This window comes from Xenopus laevis, chromosome 5L (assembly GCF_017654675.1).
Source record: "Xenopus laevis strain J_2021 chromosome 5L, Xenopus_laevis_v10.1, whole genome shotgun sequence".
In the NCBI taxonomy this organism is placed as follows: Eukaryota; Metazoa; Chordata; class Amphibia; order Anura; family Pipidae; genus Xenopus; species Xenopus laevis.
This window is the reverse complement of record NC_054379.1, coordinates 83,420,370-83,436,529: the sequence shown is the minus strand read 5'-3', so window position 1 is coordinate 83,436,529 and position 16,160 is coordinate 83,420,370. Positions and strand designations below refer to the sequence as shown.

The window sequence follows — 16,160 nt, the reverse complement described above, 5'->3', positions numbered from 1 at the left end:
TACTTACATGCAGTCAGTAGGATTTCTAAAGAGTAATTCAGGCGCACTGCACTATTGAAGGAAAATTACATGAAACAACAATAATAATAAAAATGGTGGAGAATATCTCGCTTAGTTATCTTAGAATAGCATCATTTCATGGTTAGATCTATTCAGTTGAGCTTCTAAACCTGTTTTTTTCTCTAACATTAACAGCAAATAGCAATTTTTTTTTAAACATCAAAAGCCCTCAAACAAAGATCAATAGTGTGAAAGCAGCAGAGATGTTCACATAACCAACACTTTTGTCCTTAGGAACCACAGATGAACACCTTCTCTCTGTTGGAGTATGACAATACATACTTTGCAGGAGCACATTTTTCATTATTTAATTTCAAAGTATTGGAGCAGCAGGAAAACAACTGCACAGAGAATTATTTTTGAACAAAGCCCATCATACTTTTTAAGATCTAGAACAAAAGCTTTTGAAAAACACTTTCTATAGAAGAGCTGGGAAAGCATATTCTCTCAAAACAGGTGTTCTTAAATATAAACAAGCATGCAGCAGTTCTGTCTAAAGAGCGATCTATGCAAAGATGTAAATAATTCATATTTTTTCCTGCTACTTCTTAAGCATCCATTAAAAAGAACAAGCTGTATTGAAATATTCTGTTATAAAACAAAACTGGGTACTGGGGCAACAGGACAAACTGTTGTACTACATAAGATCTATTATTCAGAATCCTTAGGACCAGGGTTTATTCAGTTAAGTTATTTGTTTTGCATAATGGCCACCCATAAGCCAATGTCAATTGTTACTGTTGAAAACATGAAATAAAAATGAGAGATCTTACAAAATGACGTAGATAGATAGAGAAGCACTATCTGACAAGCATAGGCAGATCATGAGAGTTGTGAATAGTTGCAACATTAACAGAAAAATATATCCCTTACAGTGTGAAACACATGCTCTTAAAGCTCTGCCCAGGCCATCTGATGTTATCACACAGTCCTCTGCTAATTTTTGACATTTATAACCACTGTTGTCATCTATTCTTCAGAAGGAGAGAGGTTTGCACATCTGCAGAACTGATCCAATGAAGTAAATGGCAAAGGTTTTGTATTGTTCTTCTGTGCTTAGGTCACCAGAAAATGACCAGAAATTATTTTCAAAGGATTAAAGAATTCAGTACATTGCCAAGAATATTGCTAGTGCTTTCCACTTCTTACTTCATTGTAAGAACAATAGTCTATAATGTATATTGGGGCTATTTATCATGCTGTGTGAAAAGTTGAGTGAAGCATTACCATTGATGTTGCAAAAAATCAGCAATTATATTTCAACAGTTAGAAAACAAAAGCAAAGATCTGATTGGTTGCTATAAGCAAAACCACTGGTAATGTTTCACTCCACTTTTTACACAGCATGATAAATAGACAATTTAAGGATTTCCACTAATATTTAGATGGCTACAGCAATGTTGCCATGGGTTACTGCCCAGGGCAAATTTGCAGAGAGATTTCTAAATGACCCCTGCGATGTGTTATTGAATAGTAACAGCAATAAAGATGTGCCTTAAACACCTTGAAACTGTTCTACAAGTTCAGTACATATATGCATAAGCAAACCCTTATAATACATTAACACAGAATGTACTCTTTAGTGAGCATTATAATTGTGGACTCTAGCCAAAGAGATTAACATCAGAAACAGCATATGGCAAATTGACATTCATGCAGCTGTATATTTAAACACCAAATATCTAAATGCTTAATGTAAAAATGGAGACATTTGCTGCAGCTAAGACCTTAAAAAGATGCTTCAAAGAGGGCAGCGATTTTCCCTTTTACCTCATATAGCCTGCCAGAGGATTATCTGCCAGGCCAGAGGTCATTCCCTTCCAACACGTGTTCATTGATCTATTAACTTTCATTCTTCTCTAGAGTTGACAGGTGTCATTATACAGCAATCATCACATTGTGTACCGCAGAAATGACAGATTCCGAGAGAATGGCTTGTCCAAGCAAAATGAAGTAGAAATGCAAACTATGTTGTGAGCTGTCTGTCTCCATTAAAATTGAATATATACTACTATGGCTGATGCAAATGAATCAACCAGAGCTTCTGGAGCTCCAGTTATCCGACTTCAGATAACAACTAGCTTAGCTTTAATAAACAAAACAGATTAGATTCTGAAATAGATGGATAGGTCAGAAAATGGAATATATACCTGTATGGTCTGATAGTCTGACGGATCAAATCCTTTTACCGATACTTCACGGTAAACTGTTGGATTTAGCTCTTCTTTGGTCAGGTCACAGTGAAAAACAATGCCTGAAAGGACATAGGCTAAATTAGTGTTGTACATTACTTAATTATTAAACAACCCACTACTATAAAACTTAAACAATAAAACTCTAAAGCTGTGCAGTGTGGAAATCCAATTCAAGTATCCCTACACATTAAATATCTATCTATCTATCTATCTATCTATCTATCTATCTATCTATCTATCTATCTATCTGCAATAGTAAAGTATGCCCCAGCACTCTCTTCAGTGTGTCAGTAGTAATCTTGCACATTTTAGCACAAAGAAAATGACTGTTTTTCTAAGGGGTAGATTTATTAAAATGTGAGATTCGAGCTTGACAGAAAAAATGCAGTTGCAAAAGTAAATATGAAGTAAAGATTACTTATTAGGCATAATAGCCTGAAGCATTTTCTGTCAAATTGGCACTCACTCATAGGCTAATGGTACAAGCATTTCATAGGGATAATGACCAATCAGGAGGAGTTACATCACGCAAAGTCATTATCCAATCAAAAAGCATTACATCACACAGTGCTTTAACCAATAGAAAATCTCATGTATAATCACAAACAAATACAAAAACTGTTGTAAAACAGCTATAAAGTGCAATTGGACAACTCTTAATCGTTGGATATTCTTAAATACCACATGAAAAAAAGTAAGAAAAAAATTAGGAAAATAATACAAATTAAATAATAATTAAAATAAATAATTACAATACCAACAATTTTCATAGGATGTAGCAAGCGACATTTAATTGCCAAAGTTTCTTATATAAGACCTGTTTGTAGAGCCTAGTGTTCATTGCCAAAATTTCTTGAGAAAACATGTAATGTCTAATAGTATTAGATAGCTTAAAGGAATTTATACAGAAAACAGTGCTTTTACCGTATGAATAGATACAGTGTTTTTACTGTAAAAAGAGGGGGCTTTCTATATTAAAGAGCATATCTAGAGAAAGAAACAAGTCACATATTTGCTATTTAAGCCATCTGCCATTCTAGTAGGTAAGTAAAAAATCCACTTTGTTTCCAGTTGCAGAAGTTTAGGGACTGGGTCTCTGCCCCTCAGTCCTCTTTTTATCCTGTCAATACCTGTAACCCACAGTTTGTTAACATCAGAACCATTACACTGATTGAAATCTCCGGCTATATTTGAATCAGAGTTATTTTTCTTTATAACTAATATACATCATTCCTTGGCTTTTTTTTTTTTAGAAGTATATTTATCAGTGGGTGAAAGTTCACCATTTCATAAATTCTCTTCCAAAAATTCCATAGGAATGAAAGAAAGTGGTTGAGTTTTTATGTGGTGAGCTTTAATCTCACTTTTTGATAAAACTAAAGTGTATTAATCCAAATCCATTGTATCGCAAAAGCTGACACGTACGCTTTTGTTCACTTAAAAACCTTTAATAGTTGATGCACAATTTCCTAAAAAATAAGATGCATTCCAGGTAAATAATTAGGGGACTACCACTGGTTATATCGCATGAAATACAAAGTAGAAAGATTTAATTCATAAAGATCACTAGAGGTATTGAATGCATGCTCCCTGTGGACACTCGCTCTTTTTTTGTCTCTTTACAAAGCATTTCACTTGAAACATATAATCGTTAAGCTCTTTGCAAAATTAAAGCACTTCTTGAGTAAAAAGGATTTCTATAAGATGTACAAAGCAATGGAAAACAATATTTGTATCTCAAGGAAAAGCCGAGGGTCATGGGAATGACACTATTTAGTGGTTTTCACACTACTGTAAGTGACTAAGAAGCTTATATTGTTTCCATACATCAAATTGTTTAAGTAAAGCATTTACTGAAATACAGAGATAGGCACAGTATAGTGAGAGTAGATTTAGTGAATTGCTATAAGCTGCATGGCTCTGAGGCCAGTCTAACAGTGGCTTTAGGGAGAGGAACTGTCCGTTAATAAATGTATATTCTGCAATCAGAGCTATGGAGTCGGAGTCGTGGAGTCGTAAGCAATTTTGGGTATCTGGAGTCTCATTTTGTCTTCATGCAGCAGTTAGGTGTCAGATAAATGATCCAATATATCTTATAGGGGGGCTCCCTTTCCTAGCAGATATATTAGAGCTCTTTCAAATCACTAATTCCAGTACAAACAAAATCTAACAAAATAACTGTCTTTTGCACAATTTCTGCATGATTTCTACAGGATTTCTGGGTATTTTAATAGAGGGAGCTCTAATACATCTTCTAGACAAAAGGAGCCCCCCTATAAGATATATTTGATAATTCATCTTACACCCAACTCCTGAATAAAGACAGAATGAGGAGAGAAGAATAGTGCAGATAAACTTGATTATTTCAGAAACGGTACAGCATTTTTAATTCATTGTATTGAGAAAGTTTCTTATTTCAGAATGATGCTTATATTACATTTTCATTTTTGCGATAAAAAGAAAATGAAAGTGTTTTAAAGTAATTAATATACAATATATTGTTAGCATGCACTGTTAAAAGCTGTGTGTTTGTTCAGAAAGACTAGTATAGTTTACATAAACAAGAAGCTGTGTAGCCATGGGGGCAGCCATTCAATCATCTGGAAAAAGGAGAAAAGCACAGGGTAGATAGCACATAACAGATAAGCCCTGTCCAATACAATGGTGTTTTTTTTCCCTTTTTTACAGCTTGAATAGCTGCCCCATGTCTACACAGTAGCTTGTTTATATAAGCTATAGTAGTGTTTCTGAAGCAAATACATCAGTTGTACCCATGCTGAGTAACAGTAAATTATATTTGAATTACTCTGATACAGTTTTTGGTACCATAAACTGAGGAGTCTGAGTTGAAGGATCAATTTATGCCGTCTGTTTACACTCTGCATTCACATTAGTATATACTCATTAAAGTTGTGTAGCATACATTTACTGAAGTTTACAGTAAGCATAATAAGCCAGGACAGTACCGCTATACAGTATATTGGGGTCAAATTCTGCCAACCATTGGCAACAAGCAGGTGTCAAAATGCAGCATCTGGTTAATGGGATACACGTTTTAGTATTTTACTTACATTTATGAATATACTTCAAACCCAATAATAAAATAATAATATTTTATTAACAAAGTCTGCATATTGGTAGTGGGGGTGACAAAGGTTTGAATTTAACAGCATGAGAAAAACTTTGACAAATAGTACTGCTACAGAAATGCTCCAATCATTGCAGGAACCAATCTTATATCTTACCACACAGGGGATTACTGAATACATTAAAAAATATTAGCTTGGAACATAGTATTTGTACTTGGATAGAGAAATGGCTGAAGGACACATTCCAAATTGCGGTGGTTCATAGAATACATTAACATGACCAGTTTTATTAGTGGAGTACCACAGGTCTCCGACCTTGGTGCTTTTATTCTTTTTTTTAACTTGTTTATTAATGACCTGAAAGTGACTATTGTGAGTTCTGTTTTTATTTTTGCTGATCATACTAAATTGTAAAAAACTAAGTTCCATGCAGGATGCTTCCACTTTGTAGAGAGATTAGGCTGAACTGGAGAACTGGACAGCAAATTGCAAAATGAGGTCCAATGTTAAACTTCAGTCACTCTTTACTGCTGCACTGCAAGTTGGAGTGACATCATCCCCCTTCCCTTTCCCCCACAGCAGCAGTACAATGAGAAACTAACCAGATAACAGCCCATGACACAATATATCAGCTCCCTTGTAGATACGAAAAGCACACAATAGCAACAATCCAAGTCCCACTGCAAGTCCCCTTCGTTTGTCCCTGCAAATATCTTTCATAAGCCTCTTTTATGCTTTTGGAATCTCTTTTTAAATTTCTCTGGTCTTTTTAACACAAACAATGACACTGAATCCTTATAACACAAAGGCTGCAGATATTACAATTTTTCCCCATTTACACATGGGAATATAGAAGCCATTATTATTGCATTAAAAATGCTTATAAAAGGATCTTCACAGGGATAATTTAGGGATGATCTGACTACCTGTTGCAAGATAAAAGGCATAGATTAACAGGATAAACCTCTTAAGAGAGGCATCTTCAAAAGAAGTATTTTGGGCATATACCATAATTACTGTGGTTCCATAAAAAATGAGCCTGTCTTATGCTTCCTTTTGCTGTTGGTTTATTATTGGCAGTATTGCTATTCTTCCAGGGCAGGCACCGAGGGCCTACATGGTAGAGGGCCGATAATGGAAGCCAGTGTTAACCACACCCACGTTACCACAAGACCATGTCCACATTAATTTAAATAAAATTTAATGTGCACATTCTAGGAAATCAGCCTATATTCAGCTGAATTGTACATATTTTGTATGGCAAGATTTTCAAGATATATAACATTGCAGTTGGAAAAGTCATTTATATACAGTATATTAAGAGGAAAACTATTTGGCCAGGTCCAATGACCCATAGCAACCAACCAGATGTTTGCTTTCAGTATATCAGTAAATACTAACTGCTGACTGGCTGCTTTTAGTTTCTAGAACTATTGTAAACTTTGGTCTGTTTTATTGATTTAATACACAGCAACTGCAACTGTAACCCTCAATTCTTAAATCATTGTAAACCCGTTTGTCATAAATTCATGTAAATTGACGCCACTATATTAATAAATCATGATTATGATTAATTTGTCTAGTTATAAAATTACACTTTGAATAACTGGCATTTTCTTAAAAGGTCATGTTACTTGCATTTTATTCACATTTTTGTTTTCACACCAGGTTAAAAAGATATACAGCACGCTTAAAGAATAATGCTTGGATTGTTCGTGTTTTCAGACACATTTTTAAGACAACAATATGCAAGCAATGTCCTTCACCTGAGGTACCACTAGAAACTAAAAAAAAGAGAGGGGGTTGAACAATGCACATTCTCTGGTCTCATTTTACTAGTTATTTGATATCTGCAAGGTGGCTTGGCAATTTTATGATGATAACTTTGTAACTAAAACCTCTGTTTTTTGAAGATATATACACTTGCACAGATATCAAATTACTAGTCAAATGGGACCAGGGGATGTGCATTGATCAATTCTCACCTTTTTAGTATGTTGTAGTCAATTTGGCCTGATCAGTAGCACTTCGAATGCATCTATAATCTACTAAGCCTTAGAGCTCCTTTTAGTATATTTTTGTACCACTAGAAATCTAGTTGTAGGATGGGATTTGCATTGCTGCCCATGGTATAGACTTCACATATTGGTCACAAGTAGCAAAACTGGAAAAATTGAAAAAGTAAGCACAGGAAAGGAAAACAGTCAGAATATATTTGTTAATTTACATTGAAAGGTTCCCTTAAATCTTAAGCCACGAAATTTGAAAGATCACCTACCTGGTGATAAAAACGAAGTGAACTGATAAAATATTTCTGAATCTTTCTTCTGCCCACTATATCCCACAATACTACCAACATTCAGAGGGAAAGTCTTCAAATGAGATCCAGAGTCGAGATCATGAAGTTGCAAAATGTTCTTCACATCATGGAGGTAACATAATACCAGGAATTTTTTATGAACACATGAAACCCATTCTGCAAAGAACAACAATATTTAACATTTCAAGGACATTCTTCATACATTTATTGCCTATTTTATCATATAATGTACACAGTTTGCTATTTGATGAAATTGAGAAAGCCTTTTACTAAGCATAATACAGGTATGGGACCTGTTATTTAGAATGGTCAGGACCTGGGGTTTTCCAGATACCTTATCTTTCCATAATTTGGACCATCCTACCTTAAGTCTAGTAGAAAATAATGTAAACATTAAATAAATTCTATAGGCCGGTTTTGCTTCTAATAAGGATTAATTATATCCTAGTTAGGATCAAGTACAAGGTAATGTTTTTTTATTACAAAGAAAAATGAAATTTTTAAAAATTTAGATTATTTGGATAAAATGGAGTCTATGGGAGATGGCATGTCTTTAATTCAGAGCTTTCAGTATAACGGGCTTCAGGATAACAGATCCCATACCTGTACTAATAAACATACTGATGCTCTTTCAAGAAGGTGACAAAATAGAGGTACTGATAGCATGTTTTAAAGTACCACCAACAGAAACCCAGGCTCCTTAAAGGGTACCTATCACACATATATAAAAAGCAGTATAACTTAAAAAAAAAAAATAAGCCTTCCTTGCCTCTAGGCATAGCAGTTACTTTCACTTCTGCACATTTCTGGCTTTGCACTTCTCACTTTTACCCTTCCCCCACATTGTCTATAATTGTGTAGCCTGTGCATGGGAACATACATCAGGCCTTCCTTTCTGACACATACTTTAGACTTTCGCATGATGCAAAGCTTACTTTGATAATGGTACATTGGACATTTTGTCGCCCTTGATAAATCTGCTCTACCATGGGTGATAAAACATCCTTAGTTTCCGGGCCACCAGCAGTAATGTCACTCTAGTGGGAAACCATATACAAAGAAAATCAAATTTTCGGAAGGCATAAGTGTAAGATTTTTCACCGGCACTTATGGTGGGAAGGAAACTAGGGACCGTTTGACACCTGTAATGTCACAGATTTACTTTGGGGGACAATGTCTTGTGTGCCGTTTCCCCAAAATAGAGCTGACAGTAAGATCCTACTGTAGATTCCAAAAGAAGAGAGATTGAGCGAGACATAGATTTATAAAATGTTTACAATTCATGTAGTACAGGTATATAAGATTTAGAAACGTTTTTAGTACAGGTATTAGTAACTTATTATAGCTTGACTAACATGATAAAATAGGATTTGGAATTATTTTTATTAGGGTGACAGATCCTCTAAAATTTCAACAACATATTAAAACGGTCTGCAAATCATTTTGAGACACGCAGCTGTACTTTTAGCAAAACTGACAATGCCTGCCTGACAAGGCTGATAACAGATCCATAAAAAAAGATATATATTTGTCGCAACATGAAAGTGACATTACATTGTGTACAGATTTGAGTTTTAAAATTACCTGGACATTTTAAAAAAGATGTATTACCATCCATTTTGACAATTCAAATTACCCCAAAGCCAATTTTATTACTGTATTGGCCACTGGAAAAAAAAATTATTTTCTCATTGAAGCTGAATTTTGCATACTGAATTTACTATCTATCAATTATAAATAGGAAAATTAAAATCCAAGTCAAGATCTGATATTAAACAACCAAATGAAGGATTCAATATATTCTCTGTTTGATAATACTGTTGTTCTATGATTTGATTTAAAGAAATAAGAATCGATATAGAGCAAATATGTTGATACTTGGAATTAGATTGCATTTTAAACAATTAATTCATATTTTTATAAACTATAACATTTTTCTCTTTAATAAAAAAGCAGTACCTTGTACTTGATCCCAGCACAGATATAATTAATCCTTTTTAGAGGAAAAACAAGCCTATTTGGTTTAATTAACGTCTAAATGATTTTTTGTAGACTTAAGGTATGGGCATCCAAATTACAGAAAGATCCCTTATCCAGAAAACCCCAGGTACCAAGTATTCTGGATAACAGGTTCCATACCTGTAGTTAGTATAAAAAATAGCTGTGAGCTTCTACAGGGCATAAGCTCTTTGGCATAAAATAATGTCAGTGTCAAATGCAATGTTTCTTATTTAAAGAATTAGAAAACTCCATTAATATATTATGTTGAAGAAAACCTTGAACTTCAAATGATATTCAAGAAAAGCAGTGCTGTTAACCAACTGTCATTGCTTCCAATCATATCCAACTGCACAGGTTGTCATACAGATTGTTGTTGTGCGACTTTGCAATATATATTCTTATTATGCAATCAATCTTGGATTATTTCACCAAAGCTGCAGTATGCTCAATATGTTTGATAGTCTTATAAAATATATCCTAATTAATGGTGCTCATTCATGTGATCATTTATAATCTGTTAGTCAGACTCAATGAAATTGTTTTAAATATAAATATAAACACTGTATCTGTTTTTTATTTAGTAACCAGTAGATACAACACAGTTTTCCTTTTTACAATACAAGGTGTAAAGGGTACCACTTATGCGACAGCTTCCCTGGTTATGCATTTGAAGTGTTTATACTTAATAACTGTAAGCCTTTGAAATCAGTGCTTAGCTCAAGATAATTTTCTATACTACTTTATATGGTAAGAGTTAAAATTTTGGAAAAAAAAAACCATATAACATTTTGACAGCTCCGTTTCAAAGTCGGCAGGGGGCAAAATAAATGAAGTTTTTGGCCTATTATAATTTAGCACCAACAGGAAAGTTATAAATTTGAATGCTTTTTACAGATAAATATATTACTTTACTCAAAAAACAAAGCATTAATTATGGAAGCATAATTTTTACTATAACAAATAAAATCACAGTACAGTACTATGTTATTTAAAACAAAACCAATGCACACAAATGAGAAATCCTGACTGACATCACACAATTAATTCTTGTACAGAATCTAACTATCTAGCACGGTACTTTTATTACTCATCTTTGTATTCAGGCCCTCTCCTATTTCAGTCTCTTATTCAAATTATTGCATGGCTGTTTGAGTAAGTTGGACCCTAGCAACCAGATTGCTTAAACTGCAAGCTGGAGAGCCACAGAATAAAAAGCCAAATAACTAAAAAAAACACAAATAATAATAATGTAATATAATAATAAATGAAAAACGATTGCAAACTTTCTCAGAATATCAGTACATCATACTAAAAGTTAACTCAAAGGTGAACAACCCCTTTACGACTATAATTAAACCATTGAAATAAAAAGGTGAACTTTAAATGCTATAAACTTGTCTTATTATTACAGAGGGAAAAGTTTAAATAGGACACCATCTGAAATCGCAGTGGCAGATTTTTTCTTTGGTATGGCTTTGTTTATGTTTACGTGTATTCCACTGCGTTGGGTTTTGATTAGATAGATAACTGATGGCTGAAAACTGCAAAGCTAATAAACTGGGAGTGTACTTCAAAGATTTATACATGATTAAAAACAAAAGAAGAAAGAATGTTGGGCAAAAAATGAATAGTTATCGTTGCTGGTATTTTAAAAGTATGGCACTGTCTCACCATACTTAACCTGATCCTTGAGTGATGACTGTAGATGTAGTTACAAACGGAGTAAACACATGGAAATCTAAAGATGAGCAATTATGGGCTATGTCATCCATGCAACTTCACACGCAACTTGTTCCACTGTGAAGTAACAAAATCTGGGACTTGAAGTGTCTCTGTTTTCTATAGTGAGTGATGCCCCTGGAAAGCAAAGGGACTTCAAGTCCTAGATCCATCACAGTACATGTTGGAATATGGTTCTGATGAGTATCATTGTTTCCTTTCAATCTGTGGAAACAGGTATGTAATATAAAGAAAATGTATATTACTTTTTGGAAGTTCAGAAAGTGTTTATGCAACTTTTTTACATAAGCTCGACTAATTAATTTCCTGTCAATATAGGACACATTTTTAAATCCAAAATGAACAGTTCTTTGTCTAAAATATTCTATGAAGACTATGTGACCCAAAATGTACTCTTTCCCCAATAATAAGCATCTTGCTTCAATTCTCCATGGGTATTTGCTTATGAACTTCACTTTCAAGGATGTCTAAATTTAGCCAGTCCCTGTAGAATTAATTAACCCCAACTGCTTCTGATTGCTTTCGAAAGGCTGATTCACTATCATAAGAATACAAATGATTAGTCCCTTGATTAACCTTGTAAAGAAGCGGGCAATTATGTGAATTTGAAGAATTTAGCCATATTCAATATACAGAAACAGTGTTCAAAAGCAGCACAGTCTAAAAACTATTATGTAAATTCTATCTGACATTTCATTTAAAAGTACAGCTTCATCCGTTTTTTGTGTTTTACTCTTGAAAGAAACAGTATTTTTAAAAAAACACCAAATTGACCTATTTATGCAGAAAAGGTTTAACTAAGCTTTAACTTTTTAACTGCCATAAATTGTGAAATTTGTGATTTGTGGAAAGCCCTTATTTTACACAGATTATACATTTTTAGTGATGAGCAAATCTGTCAAAACAGCGGAAATTAGCAAAACACATTAAAGTTGTTTTGGTTTTTTTTGTAGTGACTTTTTCAGCGCACAATACATTGGAATTTATGTGTTTTTTTCACTGCAAAACCTTGCGAAAAATTTCACTCATCACTATAATTTCACAATCTCTGGCAGCTGCAGTTTTGGAAGTGAAAAAGCAACTGCTGCTCCTACATCGACCCCAACCACTAGGCAATAAGCAGACGGGGAAAGGAAAGGTTCCTGGGGCTACAAGCAACTGCAGGCAGTTATCAATCATTTTTTTTGTATTCTTTGCAATTTTATTGCTAAGCAAATTTTTTGAGCCTGCAGTGCATTTTTGTAATTGATTTTATTGTATTTTAGTTGCATTTTGCATGGTTTCAAATTGCATGCCTTTGCCTGTAAAAATTGTAGGGATGTCCCGAATCCAGAATTCAGTTCGGGATTCCGCAGGATTCGGATTCAGCCGAATCCTTGTGCCTGGCCTGAACCGAATCCAAATCCTAATTTGCATATGTAAATTAGGGGCAGGTAGGGAAATCACGTGCCTTTCTTCACAAAAGAAGAATTTTTTCCCACTTTTTCCTTTCCTGCCCCTAATTTGCATATGTATATTAGGATTCGGTTCGGTATTCGGCTGAATCTTTCAACAATGATTCATTGATTCGGCATATCCCAAATAGTGGATTCGATGCATCCCTATAAAATTGCCACATATTTTGGTAATCCTACACATATATTGGGTATCAAACTGTTAAGGTGGCCCTTGGTGTTCATATTTAGGATGTTTTAACTTTGTACATAACCATATGTGGCAGATATGGTGCTGTAAAACACAAGCTTTGAGAAATTTGTATAAAAATCATTTACTTCAGCAAAACACTGCCTAAAGTCTGGAGTAAAAAAACAAAAACATTTAACTCTCCAGGTGTATCTTTACTGTTGTTTTTGCTAACAAAAATAGTGTGATGGTATCCAGAGGGACTTTATCTCTTCATTAAACCTTAGATATCACTTATACGTACATGACTTCCAGTTATACATATACACCCCTTAACTAACAGCTGACATTCAGACCTAGAACTAACTGACTACCTATCAACGGCACCTCAGACTACACCTAGGCAAAACAGAGCTCATAGTTTTCTCACCCAAACCTGGCCTGAGTGCAGTTACACAGAGTGGAGATTATACTAAAATTGCTTGTTATTCCACCCACAGGGTGTTTTTCAATCTGCAGCATGAAAGAAGCCATGGTCTGAGCCAGCAGATTATTTATCATTGTATCATGGCACAAAACCAGCAGCCTGTTCTACTGATCATCTATTGGGCAGGTTTAAAATCTCATCAGGCGAGGATTACATTGGTCCACTGATGCAGTTCTCTCCTGATGATTTTAAATAGATTCTTAATATGAATCAGTCATTAACCTGAGGGCCAAGCTAAGTGTTTACTATCTGCTCATGTGGATCTTGTCATTTATGGCTCGCTTAAGTTGATTCTTTAAAGAATGCAGTGCAGGACAAAGAGAGTAGATACATGTATATATGGAGCTGCATGCTGCTACACAAATACACATACTGTTTGAACAGACAACTCTTGACTTTTCAGTTTCACATTTTAAAACTTGAAAGCAGAGGGAAAGCAATAAACCTACAATAATAAAATATAGCAAAGAAGCAAATGCACATCATCAATAATCATTTCTGCAGCATCCACTCAAAGAATTTAAATTCTTTACCTACCCAACACATCTTTTTGATGCTCTGGAACAAGTGCTTTCCAATTGGACTCTTCAGGATTGTTGAAGTCTATGTTAATTAGATTGTAATTTGGGGCATTGCGATTAGTCTTGAACGTGAAAATAGTGCCTTCATTAGTAATATATTCATATTCCGCTTCAAAATTATCTATCAGTTTTACCCAAGGGAGAGTTCCTATAGAGAGAAAGAAACAATAATAAAATTATACATACATACTTTACTGATTTTATGAAACTATTTGGCTCCTCCATTAACTATAGAAAGCTTTCCCTGATGGCTAAACAACATCATTTCAGCACCTTGGAGAGCAGGCTCCCTAGTGGACAGCTCCTCAGTAATATAGCATAAATTCTGCACCTGCAGTAATGCAAAGTTTGGCAGTGCAATGAATAGCTAAAACACTTCATCTAACAGTCCTTTTTTATAATACACAAGTCCAAACTCTTTCTATATGTACAATTGTTCTTAACTTGTCCTTCAGCCACACTAAAACAATGCTATGTTACATTTGTGAAATATTTTGGTTCGGTGGCATCATGCTTTAGGATAGTTTTATTTCCACACATTAAGAAACTGGGCAAGACTGAGGACAAGATGGATGAAGACAAATATATACAGGGCAATTTTAAAGGAAAACTTGTTTTAGTCTGCAACAGACCTGAGACTTGGGCAAAGGTTCAGCTTCCTGCAAGACAAACACACAGCCATAACTAAAACCTGAATGTATTTGAATACCTGAGTCAAAGCCCAGACCTCAGTCCAACTGAGAATCAGCGGCAAGACTTAAAGGGGACCTTAAAGTCCTTGGCAATTTAAACATAAAACCTAAATTCAATTTTTGTAGAAACATCCATACCTGTTGTAAAGGTATTCAAAAACCTGAGCTGTCAATCATATATTACCTGCCCCACCTCTATGACTTAGGCATAGAGGAGGGCAGTCAATTACTTCCTCATCCCATTAGGCACTTCCTAGATGTCATTGAATTTCCCCACTCTCCCCCCCCCCTCATCATAGTCTATAATCGTGTAGCCTGTAATTGGCATGGGCATTAGGTCCCCCCATTCTGACACAAGATTTTGGGATAATGCAAAGTTTGCCTTAGTGTCCACAAAATGGTGTCTTCATACTTGCTGTGCTTGTGAATTGCAAGACTGAAGGAAACAATATTGTAATCATTTATATAGCGTAAGTGAAGTTTATTTATCTTAACTAACACGAGAGAAAAGGATTTGGAATTATTTGTTAGGGTGACGGGTCCCCTTTAAAAATTGTGATTCACAGTTTGACAGAGCTTGAGCATTTCTCACAAGAGGAATCGGCAGAAAAAGACCTGCAGCTATTACTGTGGCCCAAAGGAGTTATATGATGTTCTACCCACCCTTTCAATCTGCTCTGGTGAATTATTTATAATGTACATGCAGTGCAACAAGGGAAACCTAAAAATTACTGTAAGCTTGGACATAATGGTAATTCTATGGTTTCTTATCAGGTTGTGCAAATGTGAATCGTTAAAAAAAGAAGGAAAGAAAAGAGAACCTTGCTTCGTGACTGCAAAATGCCTTCAACGATTAAAACCAACCCTCACCTCTATATACCATATATTTATTCTTTCAGCGGCCAACTTTTTCATTCACCATTCAGTTAGTGAGGATATATAAATTTCTCAACTTATACCAAAGACGTAAAGTGCATTACTTGAATAAATACGACTAAAAGTATTAATTGTCGCTACACCAACTCTGTGTATATTTTAGCAATTGTTAATTCTAATAAACGCTAATATTGGTTAATTTAACAATTTCTAGTATTTAATATTAGAAATAAAATTATAATTCATTAATATACTTTATAAAGTGCCTGTGCTCCAATAATTGATAAAGAACCTCTTACATCATTTGTATCGCAATACTTGAGGTAATAATATAAAAAAGTGACTGGTGCTATTGATAAAAAAGTTGATTGAGTAGATTTAAAAACAGTACTACTCAGTTGCAAATTAAACCAACCGCTCCTTGAGGATAAGAGAGGAATTATGAAAAAAGATAGTTGGTGGAGTTGCTCCCAAGATTACTAGTTATGTTTTTTCT

The 16,160-nt window shown here is 34.5% G+C and overlaps 1 protein-coding gene across 1 annotated transcript in view; it reads right to left on the bottom strand.

The window, feature by feature from the left end:
• prep.L (prolyl endopeptidase L homeolog) overlaps nt 1-16,160 on the bottom strand; it is a 76,642-nt gene that overhangs the window by 32,382 nt on the left and 28,100 nt on the right. The window contains 3 exon segments of the mRNA NM_001090845.1: nt 2,211-2,314; nt 7,623-7,820; nt 14,053-14,244. Coding sequence (NP_001084314.1) covers nt 2,211-2,314; nt 7,623-7,820; nt 14,053-14,244 — 494 coding nt within the window.